At 39.7% G+C, this 16,527-nt stretch overlaps 1 protein-coding gene across 1 annotated transcript in view; it reads right to left on the reverse strand.

The window, feature by feature from the left end:
• Window positions 1-1,486: 1,486 nt before the first annotated feature.
• The window catches only part of DTHD1 (death domain containing 1), a 68,135-nt gene continuing 53,094 nt past the window's right edge, over window positions 1,487-16,527 (reverse strand). The window contains exons 9-10 of the mRNA XM_077758865.1: window positions 6,214-6,271; window positions 1,487-2,094 (exon numbers count right to left, since the gene is read on the reverse strand). Coding sequence (XP_077614991.1) covers window positions 1,748-2,094; window positions 6,214-6,271 — 405 coding nt within the window. The 3' untranslated portion in view covers window positions 1,487-1,747. The remainder of the gene's footprint in view (window positions 2,095-6,213; window positions 6,272-16,527) is intronic.

Here is a 16,527-nt window from a genome sequence, read left to right on the forward strand (position 1 = left end):
TGAAAGAAAATACTCCAAAATGTTCATAACAGTATTCTCTAGTGTTGGAACAAGAATCCTGGCTATGTCACTCACTTAGGACTTTAGGCAAGGCACTCAATCTTTTGAATCTCCTTTCCTTTCCTGTAAATTGGGGCAGCACACCTACCTCACAGAGCAGTTGGGAGGAGAAAACAAGTCAATGCTTGTAAAGGGCTAGGCATTAGGGCTAGGCGCCTGGTTAATGAACCAGGCAATAAACAACTTTACTTTTCTGTTACTTTGCAGTTCGAAAAACACGGAATATTTCAATCTGTTTTCTTCATTCCAAGGACACCTGAAAAATATTGTAACTTTCTGGAAACCTGCAAAAATAATACAAATCTTGACTAACAAAATGTTTTGTTTTTCTTTTTTTAAAATTTTTTGTTAACATTTATTTGTTATTGAGAGATAGAGAGAGACAGAGCATGAGCAGGGAAGGGGCAGGGAAAGGGGGAGACACAGAATCCAAAGCAGGTTCCAGGCTTCTGAGCTGTTGGTACAGAGCTCGGCGCAGGGCTTGAACTCACAAACCACGAGATCATGACCTGAGCTGAAGTAAGATACTTAACTGAGCCACCCAGGCAGCCCAACAAAACGTTTCTTAACAATAAAGTGTTTGAAAATTAGAATCCTTTTTTTCAATGTGTAACCAAATGGATATCTAAGGTCCTTGGTTAATTTGTGAAAGGAAAAACTTGTCTTTAAAATTCAGAGCCATATAAGTGTTTAATTTTTCATGTGATTTCATTAATTTTTCTGGTACTTAATAATCAAAAATAATCACTACTGATGCCAACAAGCCAAGACCATGGATGCTTTTGCATTAATGAAGTGCAGTACTCATGTAATACTCCATTCATATCACACTGTTTTAGCTAAGACTGATGCTTTTGGTTTTCCAAAGTCTCAAACCTTATGCACTAGACATTAACAGGGTTTATCAATGATGGAGGGGCTTTGGTAATTTTTTTTCTTTTAGTTTTGTGAGGTTTTTTATTTACAGCTTCTTTAATGATGACTCTATAGGACTTATTTAATAAGGTTTCTATGAAAACTGATTTAAGAGTAGATTGTTTACCTAAGTTAAAAAGGCCCTAAATTCTTTCACTGATACTTCATGTTCTCTGCACTGCCTCATTTCACTAATAATAAAACATGAGATTGCCCTATTTCAAGATACTTTTTTAAGAAAAGAAAAGTTTGTGGCAGGGAATGGCGGGTGTTATTCTATTTTTAATTTATTTCAAGCTTGTCTGTTTTCTTAATGATTTGCTGTCATCAGCATCAGGTTGCTGCAGCCCAATTTATTTTGTATTGTTAACTGCAGACTGTACAGTGTGTGCATAATGTGAATTTGTTGCTTGGATTCCTGCATAACTAGTTTACTTTTATGTAGATAACAATAAAAAGGGGGTTCTGTATAGCATATCTTTCCTTTCCACTTAGAAAACAACCTCAGCTATTAAGATGTAAACACAGAAAACTCTATTACAAATGCTATTAAATTTGGCTGAACTCAAGACAGTAATTCTTGCAGAATGTATATCTCTGAGCCACGAAGGAGCCTTCAAACCCAAGAATGCCTTTTATGATCTGATTAGTGCATTTCCACCTGTCTCAAATAGCACATCCATCAAAAAGATGCCCTTCAAACAATTTTACTTGGAAACCTCCAGTAAAATGTTGACAGAAACAGAGCCTTAAAACCAACTACGACCCCTTTCTAGGGCAAAGGAAAGAGTGGTCCATCGTTACTCTGCTGTATCAAACCACTACTATCGCTCAGTGAACACCTCTTCTCCCACTTGAATCTGAGCTCTTCGGAAAGATCATTCCTGCCGATCTTGCGGAGATGACGAGCCAGCAGGCGAACTTTATCAGTGGAATTTGGGAGTGATCTTTTCCAGAAACAAAGAAGTTCGTGGATCTGTTCTGTGAGATCACCAGGGTTCTTCAGTTTGATGAGCTGGACGGTGCTGTGGCGAAGAGGAAGGGAGGCGGAGAGACGGGTGGCATTTTCTTCTGAGAGCTCCTCTGCCAGCCAGTACAGCAAGTTATCCCATAGGGCTTCTGTCGGTCACACGGGAGACACCCAGTGTTAGGACTCTTTCTCTGGACATAAGCTTATCTAACCCTCCACACCTGCTCACAGGAAATCTAAGGGCTCTCTGGTTTGGCCTCTGAACAGTGGAAAGATTTGGAAACTCCCCAGCCCACACTGTTGAAAGCCTTTGGATCCCTGCCATTTCTAGGGTCTTCCCCCAGAGGGAACAACCTATTACAGGGGGACTAGAAATGCTTCTCGGATTTTAAATCCCCTGAGATCCAGGAAGGCTGTTGAAATGGATTTTAGGTGCTGCCCCCCAGAGACTCTTATTAAGTAAAACTAGGGTATGGTAAAATTTGGCATTTTTAACAAGTTCCCAGGTGATGTTGGCCCTGGATGGGGTCCTCCACCATACTTGGAGTAAGTAGCACCATGTTAAAGGGTACTTCTAGGTTCAGAACTGTTTGTCTTAATTAGTACTAATCTGATATATAACTTATACCAGCAGAGGTATAACCGCACCTGTGCGGTTCAGACACTTAAGCATCTGACTCTTGATTTGGGCTCAGGTCATGATCTCACAGTTTGGGAGATCGAGCCCCGTGTTGGGCTCTGCTCTGACAGCACAAAGCCTGCTTGGGATTCTCTCTCTCCGTCTCTTTCTCTGCCCCTCCTCTACTTGCACTCTAAACAGACAAACTTAAAAGAAATTATACCAGCTACATAGTCCTCTCACCACCCTCCAAATATACACACACAAACTCCCCAAAATCCAACCCAAAAACCAGTTCTCTGGAAGGCCCTCTATGCCAACATTTCCCTGGACCTTTGGACTATTTACAACCGCAAACATCTCCTCTGAATGTATCCTGGATTTCAGTATGCCCCTTCCTGTACCCTGGGGAGGTGGTTAGGTCTACCACCTTAACTCATGGTTCCATTTTTCTATTGTTTGGTTGTTATTTATTTGTTTTTTCATTGTATTACTCCAAGCCATGACTCCCAGGGAAACCCCTAAGCCCAACTATCCTCCGCTTCCATGCCCCAGCCTCAGCCTGCACCACTCTCCAGCCAACCCGTCTGCTCTGATGTCAATAAAGCATTCTGCATCTGCACCTTCCATTCAACGATTCCTTCCACCTACCCGCTCACATAAATTGCACATAAATTTACACTATGCATCATGCCACTTTGCTGCAAAAGCTACTCAGAAAATGGAGTCAACACATCCTCGCTCTCCATTGTCACTTTCAAACCAACATTGTGCTTCCACCGTGCAACATTCTCATGCTACATGGGTAGACCTTCCTCTCCCAGTCCACAGCATCTATCTTCTGCCATTGGCCTGTGGCATCCGTAACCCTGTTGATAATCGGTCACACCTCCAACCACATGGTTCCTTAACCTTGTCAGCATCAGTGACCTGTGCTGTGACCCCACATTGGAAACTGACACTCATGGCCAATCCTCCTGTTTCATCCATCTCTATGACCTCGGCTTCTCCATATTACTGCTGACCACTACCTTCTAAGCTGCCACAGCTTCTGTTCCTTTGCTCTTGCTTAATACACTTCCTGCTCCTGCCACTCAAACAGCGAGTCCTTCAGTGCCCATCACTCATCTCTCCTGGGTTACACGTACCTCTGTACTGTTAGAAATACTCCTCATGAGCAGCTGTGCACGTCAACGATGGTCTCGCATCCACCTTACAATCTGATGTCCTTTGTAGCTTTCATCGTGCTCAATTTATTGATCTCCAATCCTGCTTTACTCATCTAGCACTCAGCTACTGAGATGGCCAGGGGCATGAAACGATGCTTCCTGTCATCAGCTAACCCTGGGCTTTGTACACCATTCAAGCCATCATAGCAGCTAACAAACCCATTAAAAAACTTGTCTAGCGTCCTTAAGCCCAAATCTCACTCACCCTGTTTCACTCAGTAGATGTCTGTTTCTTCTGATTTACCCAAAGCCATTTGACCTGAGTTCTCATAAACCTCACTTTCATTTGAAAATCACTTTCTTACAAAATCCCACTCCTCCATGCTTGCCAGAGTCCATGCTTCCCCCCAACCCAGTGTTTTCATCAAGTGATTTCCCTTCACACCTGGTCCTTTGATCTCCTCCTCACCACACTTTCTTTCCAGGCTTCAAGCCTCTCCTTTCTTTGCTTCCCCTGCTGATTCAAGCTACTGGGTTTTCTCCTTTCCCCTACAGCTATGAAATATTATTATGCCTAATGTAAACTTGATACCATGTATTGATCACTTCAGCGCACTCTTTAAGCCCTTGCTTTAGGGGTTATATGCCATCTGTGAAAACTCTGGAATCCTTTCTTTTTGATCTTCCTAGTGTCCTCCTAAACTACATCTCACAGAAAATGATTCTGTCTGTGTCTTCTCTGATTTCCAGAAACCATTTCACTTCTTCCCCTGGTTCTGTGGCCTGCCCTGGTTCTCCACCCCTCTTTCTCTTTCCTTTTTGTTGACTCTCTGCCTCCTGCTTCTGCTGAATTACTACTTCCTCTATCTGGCCTTTGCTTTTCTGTCTTCTCCCCTGAATGAATTCATCAACATTTACTTTCATAACCATTTCCTCTAATGTGAAATATCCCAGCCCTGGTATATCTTCATCTTTGGCTTTGTTTCCCTAAATCCTGGTATAGCATTTGTACTATTCACCACGTAATTATTTTTACCAGTATATATTACAGTCAATCCAAGCTCCATATTTCTAAAGTCACAATCACCACTGGCCTTTTTCTGTCTATATGTGATCCTTCCTTTCACTCTATGCACTTCTTAGTTAATATGACCACTCAACTGAGTAAGCTAAAACATGTAACATTATTCAAATTTCTCAATGCCTATTTCTTAACCCCCACACCCATATCCTAACTCTAAATATAGCTCAGATATTTCCCCTCCTGACCAGCCTTACTGACAATCTCAGTCATGCCTCACCTCTCTTTTCTGGAATATTTCAGGAACCAGGAGTCTAACTCACATCCCTGCTACCAGCTTTGGCCCCTCCTTAGTCTTCCATCAACCTCCATTTGATGGTTTCAAAATCTAATCTGATTTTACTCGTTCCTTGTTAATAAGTGAGTGTCATGTGGCTTCCTCCTATTGTCTGAACTTCTAACCTCATCTACTGCCACTCCTCCTGCAGCAGCTTGGTTTTGAGAGACTGCACACTGTCACATCCCTGGACTTCCTAGCATGCATAGGAAAGTGGGCATCAAATTCTTCAAATATTAACAACACTATTAAACTTGCCAGGCTTTCATCTACCACTCTTGCTTTTTTCGATCTTTTGTTAGGTTTTCTTGGTTTGGACTTTGGTATGTTTAGTTTTGCTTCTGCTACATCATCTGCTTTTTCTTTGAAAACAGTTTTCATTGCCTCTGAGATGGTACGTAACACTAAGGTTTATGCCCATCCTCACTTTTAATGTAATTCAGCAAAGCCTGCACGTTTTCTGTACAAGTCCACAAAGGTAACCCCTGAATGGGATGCTATGCCATTGGCGGTGAGCCTCACACAGTAGTGAAAACATACTCATTGATATCTTTTGAAGGCCACTAACGTATTGCTTTAGTGATGGTTAACATTATAAAATGAATTGTTTCAAACCCTAAAGCAGAATAAAAGTGTCAAATTCTACCCTGAAGTCTTTATCACTGTTATGTTAGTGAATTACGCATAACCATAATCAACTCCTAGATGTTTCTTTCCTTTTTGTGGTTTCATACCAACACACCTCTATTTAAAATCTACTGGCCTCAACTGTAGAGTTGAAGTGACCCCATTCTGATTCACAATTTAATAGACAACATTTCCGAACAAACTGTAGGTTTTTATTTACCAAATGAAGCAATTACTAGGTTTCTTTGTAAAATAATACTTAGCAGCATTCATATTTCTTATAGATGTTAACAATTTTAATTACCACCCACAGTTGAGAATGTTTGGTTTATATGTACATGACTTCCAAAGGGAAACTCATTGATTTGTTTTCTATGATTGTTTAATTGCAAAGTCACTTCCTCTATACTTTTTTATATAATGATTCACATATATATAAAGTATAAAAAGGAAAAATAGTATCAGTATAATGAGAACAGAGCAAAGATTTCTTACCTATAGGATCTGTAGAAAGTCTTTTGGTACTTTGTGGTCGGTTGATTAATTTTTTATGCTATTGGAGGAAAGGGACACAGAATAAGCAGAAGAAATCATTAATTTGTGAACAAGCTACAAATAAAAATCTATCTGAACCTCACCGTTCTTTGAAAGGAGTACTGAACTGCACACTCTGCAAAAATAGATTGTGTACTTGTGCATGCTCAGCAATTGCTTTCCAACGATAAAGCAAAATATATTAGCCCAAATCTTTCAGCAAAGTTAAGACTACATATTTAAATAATATTATAGCAGCCACCTTAATTCTGAATACATATTTTCCAACTATAATTTGAAACTGTTAAATAGTAAAATAAAATTTGAAACTCTTAAAAGCAGCAAATATAGAGCTAGCTACCTCTATGCAACAAATGTAGTATTTTGTAAAAGCCCTCGTGAGGAAGGCATTTTACTCCAGCACTCAGCACAGGGCCTGGGTACTCAAACAGTAATTTTTGTAAATAAATGAGTGACTCAGTGTGTATCCATGATGCTAAAAATAATCATTATTCGGAGCAGATGTTATTCTAAAACCCATATTTTTTCCAAGAATATTCAAATGTATGTTCATTACCTTTCTCCACTGTCTGCAGAACAGTTTGATCTCTGTTAACATGGGATCATGGAAATAGCACAGGGGACAAACTAACAATATCTGGATTTGGAAAATTGCTCAGTGCACTGGACAATTTATTTACCTCTCCTGTCTCAGCTCTGAAAGGTGATTTATTTTTTTAAAAAATCTCAAAAACCTGTATACAAACATTCTATAGCAGCTTTGCTTGTGTCAGTCCCAAACTGGAAACACCTAAAAGTTTCCGCAGTAGTGAATGGTCAGACGGACTAAGGCACATCCACACTATGGGGTGCTGTTCCACAATAAAAGGGTCAAAAACATTGATACAAGCAACAGCTTGCATGGTCCACAGGGGATTATGCTGAGTGAAAAACTCCAGTCTTAAAAGGTCATATATTCTATGATTCATCTATATGGTATTCTTGAAATTAAAGTATTATAGACATGCAGAATAGATTAGCAATTCCCAGGAGTTATGGATGGTAGGAGACAGCCAAAGGGGAATAGCACAAGGGAGATCTTTGTAGTGATAAAAATTTTTCTATATCTAGAATGCAGTGATTACATAATCTACATGTGTGATAAAATGTGCCCAGAACAGTGCCTAGAACTGTAAACACACATAGTGGATCAATGTCAACTTCTAGGTTTTGACATTGGGCTATAGTTATGTAAAATGTAACCACTGAGGAAAACTGGGTAAAGAAAACCCCAGACCTCTCTGTACTATATCTTCCAACTTCCTATGAATCCAAAATTTTTTCAATAAAAGCATTTTCTTTCATAGAGCAATTTTAAATGCCTTCCAGTTATTTGGAAAATACAGATAATACTGAAGGAAAAAATACCTTCTACAAATAATTTTCCAAGTTTCATGTAGGCTTTTAGAAGGTCTGTAAAACCTGACATAGATTTACATATATGCACAAGTATTTGTGACAGAAACTGCTACAGTAGTGATTTACAATGGAAACAAGGTTTGCATGCACACAGTGTAAAGGATATTTCAGTGATCCTACTTGAGGTACCAGTATGAAAAATAAAATTGTTGATAAGCTAGTATTTCTCATTGATACCGTCCAAAGGTGAAAATAATACACACATAAAAGCATATGCACTAATATATTAGGAGCCATAAAGAAGTTCAGAAAATTAAGACTGGTAATCAAAGTTAATTTTTAATGACAATGTATTCATACAATATCCAATGGCACCAATTTTTATTGTGAAAATGTCTTTAGCTATAAATGCCTCACTCCTGTAAGAACACACTCAAGGCAAATGCCTCTGCTTTTTCATATAAGAGTTGAAATTTTTCTTATATTTGAATATGTTCCTCTTTAAACTACTGAATTGTGAAGTGCCTTGTCAAAGGCAATCCTCACATATTTTCAAAATATAAGCTTTTTAAAAAACACTTCACAGCAATAATAAAAGGATAATCTAAGTGTGTTATGCTAACACATAACACACTGTCTGGTTCACAGGAAGATTTCAATACAAGTGGACTAAATCTGAATGTCACATTTTGTAAGTATTCTTGTCATATAGATCATATAAACATGTATATAAATTTTCCATTAAGAAGTTTTAACAGGAGGAGCATCTGGGTGGTTCAGGCAGTTAAGTGCCCACCTTTGGTTCAGGTCATGGTCTCACAGTTCACGTGTGTAAGCCCCGTATCAGGCTCTGTGGCTGACGGATCAGAGCCTGGAGCCTGCTTGGGATTCTGTGTCTCCCTCTGTGTTTGCCCCTCCCTGCTTCTCTCAAAAATAAATAAACATTTAAAAAAAACTTTCAATGGGAGAAAATTAGGAAATAACATATCTACAGTGTATTAATACTGTAGAATTGCAAAATAAGCACACATAACTTTTGAAACATCAACTATATGCTTCAACTTTTCAAAAAATTGAGAAATAGCGATTTTTTAAAATTTTTTTTATTTATTTCTAGGAGAGAGAGAGAGAGAGAGACAGCGTGAGCAGGGGAGGGTCAGAGAGAGAGGGAGTCACAGACTCTGAAACAGGCTCCGGGTTCTGAGCTGGCAGTCAGCACAGAGCCCGACGCGGGGCCCGAACCCACGAACCGCGAGATCATGACCTGAGCGAAAGTCGGACGCTTAACCGACTAAGCCACCCAGGCGCCCCAGAGAAATAGCGATTTAAATAGTGAAACCGATTCTATCTTTTCCATCAAAGACTGTATGGCCTGCATTGAGCCTGGGGCAAGAGATACTATTTTTTTCTTTGTATAATTAATCCCCTCCCGCTGTCATTCTTTCTTCAAAAATGTCTCATAGCATCTTGATGCACTGAGAGTATTCTAGTGGTTAAATATATGTATTATTTTCACCTATATGAAAATTCAAGCCAAGCCCTTCCTTTGGGGCTCAACCATAGAACCAGTGGATTGTGGCAGCCTGGAAATCTCGGGCTCTTTGACACTTGAAGGCACCAGGCTGGGCTCCCACTTGGCCTCTTTGTCAGGGGTTTTTAGTGCTCTCTTCCCTTCCTTTATCCTCCCTTTCCCTTCTTTTCTTTCTCTTTTTTGAAGAGAAGAATCTTTTTTAAATGTTTTTATTTATTTCTGAGAGAAAGAGAGGCAGCATGAGCAGGGGAGGGTCAGAGACAGAGGGAGACACAGAATCCGAAGCAGACTCCAGGCTCTGAGCTGTCAGCACAGAGCCCGATGTGGGACATGAACCCACGAACCACGAGATCATGGCCAAAGTGGGACCCTCAGCTGACTGAGCCACCCAGGTGCCCTTTTTTCTCTCTTTTTTTTTTAAAATGATTTTTGTCTGTGCAGTATTTTTGCCTTGCTCACCATCTTTCAAATCTCACTGGTGCTCAAGGTCAGGTTCTAACTGAACAGGGGAGCCTCTGCTTGTCCCATGTAGTGTCCCCTCCCACAGATCCCTTGTATCTACGTGTGGCTCCCTGAATAGCTTCCTTGGTGGCAATGACTCTAATTCTTTCCTACATTCCTCTCTTCCCTGTTCCAGTCCAAAGGAGTCATTCTGTTGCATCTTCTCGGGTTCTACCATTTGCTAAAGGAAGGTTTGCCATTCCTCTAAGGTAACCTGCTTATATATTAATATTGTATATTTTATTTTGCTGAATACAGTTTCTCAAATGCCATCTTCAACATGTCACTCCTCAGGAAGATTGTTAACAACATCTAAACCTGGCTCCCCAGCTCTCTGTAGTACACATCTACTTTGTAAAAGGGTGTAGTGCGGTGTGGGTAGCAGTTTTCTCTTCCCTATCAACCTCTCAAAGGCATCAGCATAAAATTATTACTAATTCGAATATATACAGATGTGTCTTATTTATGCTGCTAAGTGCAGTGCAGATCTCATTAAATTAAAAGTGGTTAAATTTTTTTTGGAACTAAAGAAAGCAATTCACACCTGAAATGGGTATTGGTTCTTGAATTTTATAGGCCACTGCTGTTAAGACTCAATTACTGACTATTCTTTTCATGTTGCCTGAATACAACACTGTTACTAAGTCTTAAAACTAAGCATACCATTATTTATTTATTTATTATTATACCCAACATTATTTCCAGTAGCATCTTCAAAATTTTCCCTTCTTTGTGCTTTTTACCACTTGAAGAACTTGCCATGGCCAGTCTAGGCTCTATTTGTTAGATTGTAATGTCTTTGGGAACCAATAAGGTATCTTGTTCCTATATGAACTTTTCACAGTGCTGGAAATGGTATTGCATACATAGGGTAGTATAAACTGTTTATATGATGATATCTTTTCTTGACTTGAATGATCTCCTACAAATCTTACCATATTTTAAAGGCACCGAATGCCTCTTTTTCAAGTCTCTGGTTTCTTATTTGAAAATTTATGCCTGATTATTCAATTGATCTTTTAACTCATGTCTAATACCACCCTGAACATGCCCAATCCCATCCAGTTTATCTTTTAATTCAATATTGTCTTGTGTCGTTGTTAATGCCATTTATATGTCTGTTTTCCCTCCCCAATGAGGTTTTCAATACTTTATTGTATCATTTTTATTTTTCAAGCAAACAAATAGTTTTATTAAGATGGCAACAATTTTTTCCCTCATGGTACAGTTTTGACCCCAAATATTTGTCAGTTCTGCTCCATAAATGAACTTATGGCTGGACTACTTATGGACTTAAGGAAGTGTGAAGATACCTATTCCCTGTCCATTGTAGGGTCCAATGTAGACAGTCCTCACTTTTCTTCTCCAACCCCTCAAGGCCCTTTGTAAATACTTCTTTCATTTGATACCCAGACTCTCCCAAAATGCATCAGAGCATTCCATCAACTTGTAGAGAATACCAAGATCTTATGTTCCATTCTAGGTTCCATCTCAAAGAAAGCTGAATCAGGATGTCCAAATAAACTGACCAAACAGTTACATCAGTTAGTGTATCACATGAAACTTAAATTTTAAACAAAACATATCTTTCCTTCATTGGCCTCACACAGAAATTAAAGTTTCAAAATATCAACAATACTATCCTCTGCTCCTTCTTCTGATTCATCCATCCTAGCCATGTCAGCCCCAGTCACACCCTCAGCTGAAGTGCCGTTCCTTGTTCAGCTTCATTAGCAGTTGTTGCATGGAGTTGTCTTCTATAAGTAATGTAGCTCCTTCAGCACCTCCACAGCTGGAGAAATCCAATTCTGAGTCTCATGTGTCACACAAAGACCCAAAGTTCTAGGGAGCTATTCAGTCACACGAGAAAGAGCAAAGCACCTCAACATTTAGAAATAACTAAAGCCCAGGAACAAATGCAACTTCTACAAGAGCTTATAATCTAGGCTCTGATTCTCTTGTGTGAGAGCATTTTCCAAATAAAAATTACTTCCCCAAACAAACATTTAGCAATTAAAATTCACATTGAAGTCATCACCCATAGACCAATAACAGAAACATAGTGTAAGTCAGGACAGCATGTAGACAGAGAAGGACAAACAGAGAGGGGAGAGAGAGAGAGAACAGAAAAACCTCTCTAGTTTCAGCTTCTTGAGGGTGTCAGCCAATCTCCATCAGTTGACTATAATCCACTGGCTGTAAACTACTGATTCTTCAAGATGATTTACTTGATTTTCTCTATCTCCTAGACTAGGTTGATCAATATCTCACTGCCACCTTTAGAATCTCCTTGGCCTTATCTTTGGCTTTTGCATTTAGTCACTCAATCCTCAACTCCATTCTTTGGATTCTAAAGATGATTCAGAGTGCTTTCCTCCAGGCTTCAGTTGGATTTTTATTTGGATGAGCAAAATGCCTATTTTCTGCAACTTGCTCTGTATATAAGCCCTCTGCTGCACTCTACTGTGAGATGCAATACCCTCCCGCATCTTGCTGATGATTAGAAGCAGAAATTGCTTGCATCTTCCTTAGACTCCAACACTTCCATTCTCTCTGGTTCTGACAGTTTGATGATGACTAAAGGTTGCATTTTTCTTGCTCCTCAAGAACTATAGTATCAATGTGAGTAGGGAAGCATCAACAACTAGAGACCTAGCTGTCAACCGGAGGTCAGCATGTTGGGGCCTCTTTTAAGACGTGACTGTGCCTCTATTTAAATACATTTTTAGATCCCTGAAGGAGGTGCTTCTTCCCATGATATTATGTCAGAAAACCAAAACTTAAATAATATTTGTGTCCTTATAAGGGTCCTGCTTGACCAGAAATTCAGTATATCCAGGTAGGCCCCCAAAGGTTGAGCCAACTCTGGGTCTCTCACCTTAAACAACATTGACCCTGTGCCTCCAGCCAATCAAGATATTTTCCATTTGTCTCTTCCTTGTTATTTATTCATCCTATAAAATCTTCTTTCCCCCACCCCATTTTGTAGTTCTCTGAGACTGTATGCTTCATGAAGTATTAAATAAGGTTTATATCACCTCAATTGTCTTCTTTAATCATTTTTAACACCTCTTCATGGGCACGCTGCTCATAGAAACTATTATATCCTTTTCTGTATCTTCTTTTATATCAGTACTCATATTTACCAAATGGTTGCCACACCATACCCCCAATAAATACATGATAACCATGAAGACCGTTTGTGAACAATCACAAGGATTGTTGTCATCATACATGTAAGGTGTGAAGTTTCAGCTGAGACCAGGGCTGCTCTGCCATGTTTTTATGTATCCCTGATGATTTATCCACTGTTCCTTACAGAGGATACTTCAAACTTTTACCAGTCTCTGCAAGACCTCTACTTCTCCCCTAGTTGTCACTCTTTCAGCTAGGGGATTTATCTTCTCACTGAGAAAGTAAAGCAATAGTTCTCAAACCTTGGTGTCCATGAAAATTACTCTGAAGAAAAAGGCAAAAAAAAAAAAAAGTTCACAGCTTGATTCAGTTGGTCTCAGATAAGGGCATGTTTGTAACAAGCAAACTGGGTGTTTCTGATACTAAAGTTAGGTGGCTGAGCTCAGAAAAACCCTATCAGATAGGACCTACATCAATTATCAACTTGTCCCCCAAATATATCCTAATGAAGGCCCAGAAGAATTAAAGAAATATCTTTATCCAAAAAATGATGATTTCTCATATCACATCAGGACCAAAGTGAAATTCTGATTGCTCCTTACCTACAGAACACTATAGGAATGCAGTAATAATAATAATTTCTAATTCATAAATCACCTTGCAGGTGTCACACAGATGACTTAGCTCTGGTGCCCACGTCCTTATCCAGAAACCCTAGCTTCTGACACAGTCTTCTCCAAGTGTTTCTGGCAGTCCCATAGGCTTTACTCTCTTGCTAGCCACAGTGTTGCCCCAGGCACCCCCGTAATGCTCAGTCAGGCAATGCAGCCCATCTGTGTTTCTTTTGTAGGCACAACTATTTCCCTTCCTGGGCCTACCATGCAGTGTGCCATGATGGCTTCTACCCATACTGCACTTGTGCTCCAGACGTATCATACGGGCCCACTGTCGGACATCAGTAGTTACCACAGGTGTGCTCTGCAGCTACCCTGCCAGATCCCGGCTTGCTCCATATGCAGCTCATAGTTTTCCCTCGTTTTCTCCTAAGCAAAGCAGTTCTCCACTGGGGCCACCCTAAACCCTCCTGGTACGTACGCTGTGTGGTACAATGTGACAGGATGAAGAAAGTGGCTTCATATCCATCCTGTTACATGACAGTAGAGTGATGTTTATTGTGCCCTGATGTGTCACAGGGGTAAGTAAAAGAAGTCTTCTGTTTTTAAATTAAAACCTTTCCCTTTAGGACACAATCATGTATCCAAGAGGCTGAACTGAGAAATAGATTTCATGAATAGCTATAGCACTCTATTATGATAGCATCTGATGTTTTAAATATATATTAATATTCTATGTATTTAACAGAGTATCTAATATATTTATATGTATTTAATAAAATATATTTATATAATTAATATACACTTGACCCTTGAACAATGTGGGTTTGAATTGCATGGGTCCACTTATACATGGACTTTTTGGATAAATATGGTACAGCACAGTAAATGTATTTTCTCTTCCTAATGATTTTCTTTTTTTTAATGTTTAAAAAATTTTCTAACATTTTATTTATTTCTGAGAGAGAGAGAGAGACAGCAGAGAAGGGGAGGGTCAGAGAGAGAGAAGGCACAGAATCTGAAACAGGCTCCAGGCTCTGAGCTAGCTGTCAGCACAGAGCCCGATGCGGGGCTCGAACCCACGAATCGTGAGATCATGACCTGAACTGAAGTCAGCCACCCAACTGACTTCAGAGCCACCCAGGTGCCCCTTCCTAATGATTTTCTTAATACCACTTGCCTTTCCCTAGTTCCCTTTATTGTACAAATACAGTATATAATACATATAACATACAAAATATGTGTTAATCAACTGTTCATATTATCTGTAAGGCTTCTGATCAACAGTAGGCTATTAGTAGTTAAGCTTTAGGGCACCTGAGTGGCTCAGTTGGTTAAGCATCCGACTCCTGATTTTGGCTTAGGTCATGATCCCAAGGTTTTATGGTATCAAGTCCCATAGCTTGGGACTCTCTCTCCCTCTCTCTCTGCCCTTCCCCTGCTTGTATGGGTGTACTCTCTCTCTCTCTCAATAAGTAAATACTAAAAAATGTTTCACATCGATTCTCAGCTGTGCAGGGGCCAGAATCCCTAATTCCCACATTGTTCAAGGGCCAGCTGCATATAAAGATATATGTGTGTTTTTAGGCAAATTTACCCTGACCCCTGCAAATGAAATTCTATCAAGTCATATCTCATTTACTCAGTTATTTCAGGCCCAGTGAACAAGGTCAATTTCTTACCTAGAAATTACCTCAGCATTCACATGAACAATCTTCTGGGCTGACAACTGAGCCTACTTCAGAGATATTTACCAATTCTTTTCTTCTTGGTTATCTCATCTATCTTTGCCAAAAGCACTGTGAGGAAAATGAAGGAGCTCTTACTGGTTTCCTCTGTGACCCGTGGGGATAGCAAAGAACCAGAGTGGTTGAGGTCTCAAGGCCGAGGCCTCAGAGGGAGTGAGGGGAAGGCTGAACCGGGCTGTGATTAACTCTAAAGCTTGTGTTCTCTTTCTCTAATACAAGGCTGCTCGAGCCACACAGGCTCTCTTGGGTAAGACTGGACTTCAACCCCCAACCTCTGTAAATTGTTGGCTCCAGAAAGTCAATCCATGTCTTAGTTTCCTAAACTTTAAATTTATTACCATTATCTTATGTATTTCTTAGGTTTACAATGAATTTTAAGTGAAATAAAATAATGAAATTTAGTTGAAATTAAATAGAATAGCTTAGCTGAGTTACTTGAACATAGTGAGCAACAAAAGTTGCTTGTTTTTGTCAGACCTGTTTTGACAGAACTGGACACCCACTTTGCATGCAGAGAGGCTTTATAAACCTCCAAAATTCCAGTACAGAGATGACTGTCCAAGGATCCATTTGTAACTAAAGTTAATCCTGCATGTACAGCTTTAGGTACAGGAAGACTTGATCTGAGTGTTACTATAACATAAAAACACTGGAGAACGTCCCTTTCCCTGTGGTCTCACAGCCGACCTGGGCTCATTCACTGCTGGCCATCTGGTCTCTGACAGGGCTTAGAAAGAAGCATGTTTCAGTCTTGGCCAGGAGTCACCCATATTATATTGTGCTTTCAGGATGCTTAGGATTGTACTGGTGTTCACTAAGTTAACCTCATTCTAGAAACGTGTGTGAAAATCAGAGTGAAAGACAATGCAGAGCAAACAACTGCCGTATTGGATTGGCTTTAGGGCTGATCTGTCTGATAACTTAAGTAACCATTGTGCACCCCCTTCCCAGCCTGGGACAAACTCACATCAAGTTAGGAAGTTCAGCAAGGACGCTGGGGTGAAATTCCTACAGGGATCACCGCAATAATCCACAAAACCTAATATGAAATTTTTAAAAAGAGGGGAAAGTCAGAACAGCTATAAGTCTTTCCCACTATTTCACACATAATTTGAAGTGCTAAGTGGAAACTGTGATACAATATGACGGTATTTTTGAATCCTATAGCAATATCCTATTTAAAATAGTATCCTATTTAAATTGTGGTGCTCATGCTAGGGCACCCACAATAATACTGTTGCTATTAAAAAGATATAAAAAAAATAAGAGGTAGAGATTTTCTCTTTAATTTCTACCTGTATGCTAATTTGGCGGGGGGGGGGGGGGG

Source organism: Crocuta crocuta, unplaced genomic scaffold (assembly GCF_008692635.1).
Source record: "Crocuta crocuta isolate KB4526 unplaced genomic scaffold, BGI_CrCroc_1.0 scaffold223, whole genome shotgun sequence".
NCBI classification, from domain to species: Eukaryota; Metazoa; Chordata; class Mammalia; order Carnivora; family Hyaenidae; genus Crocuta; species Crocuta crocuta.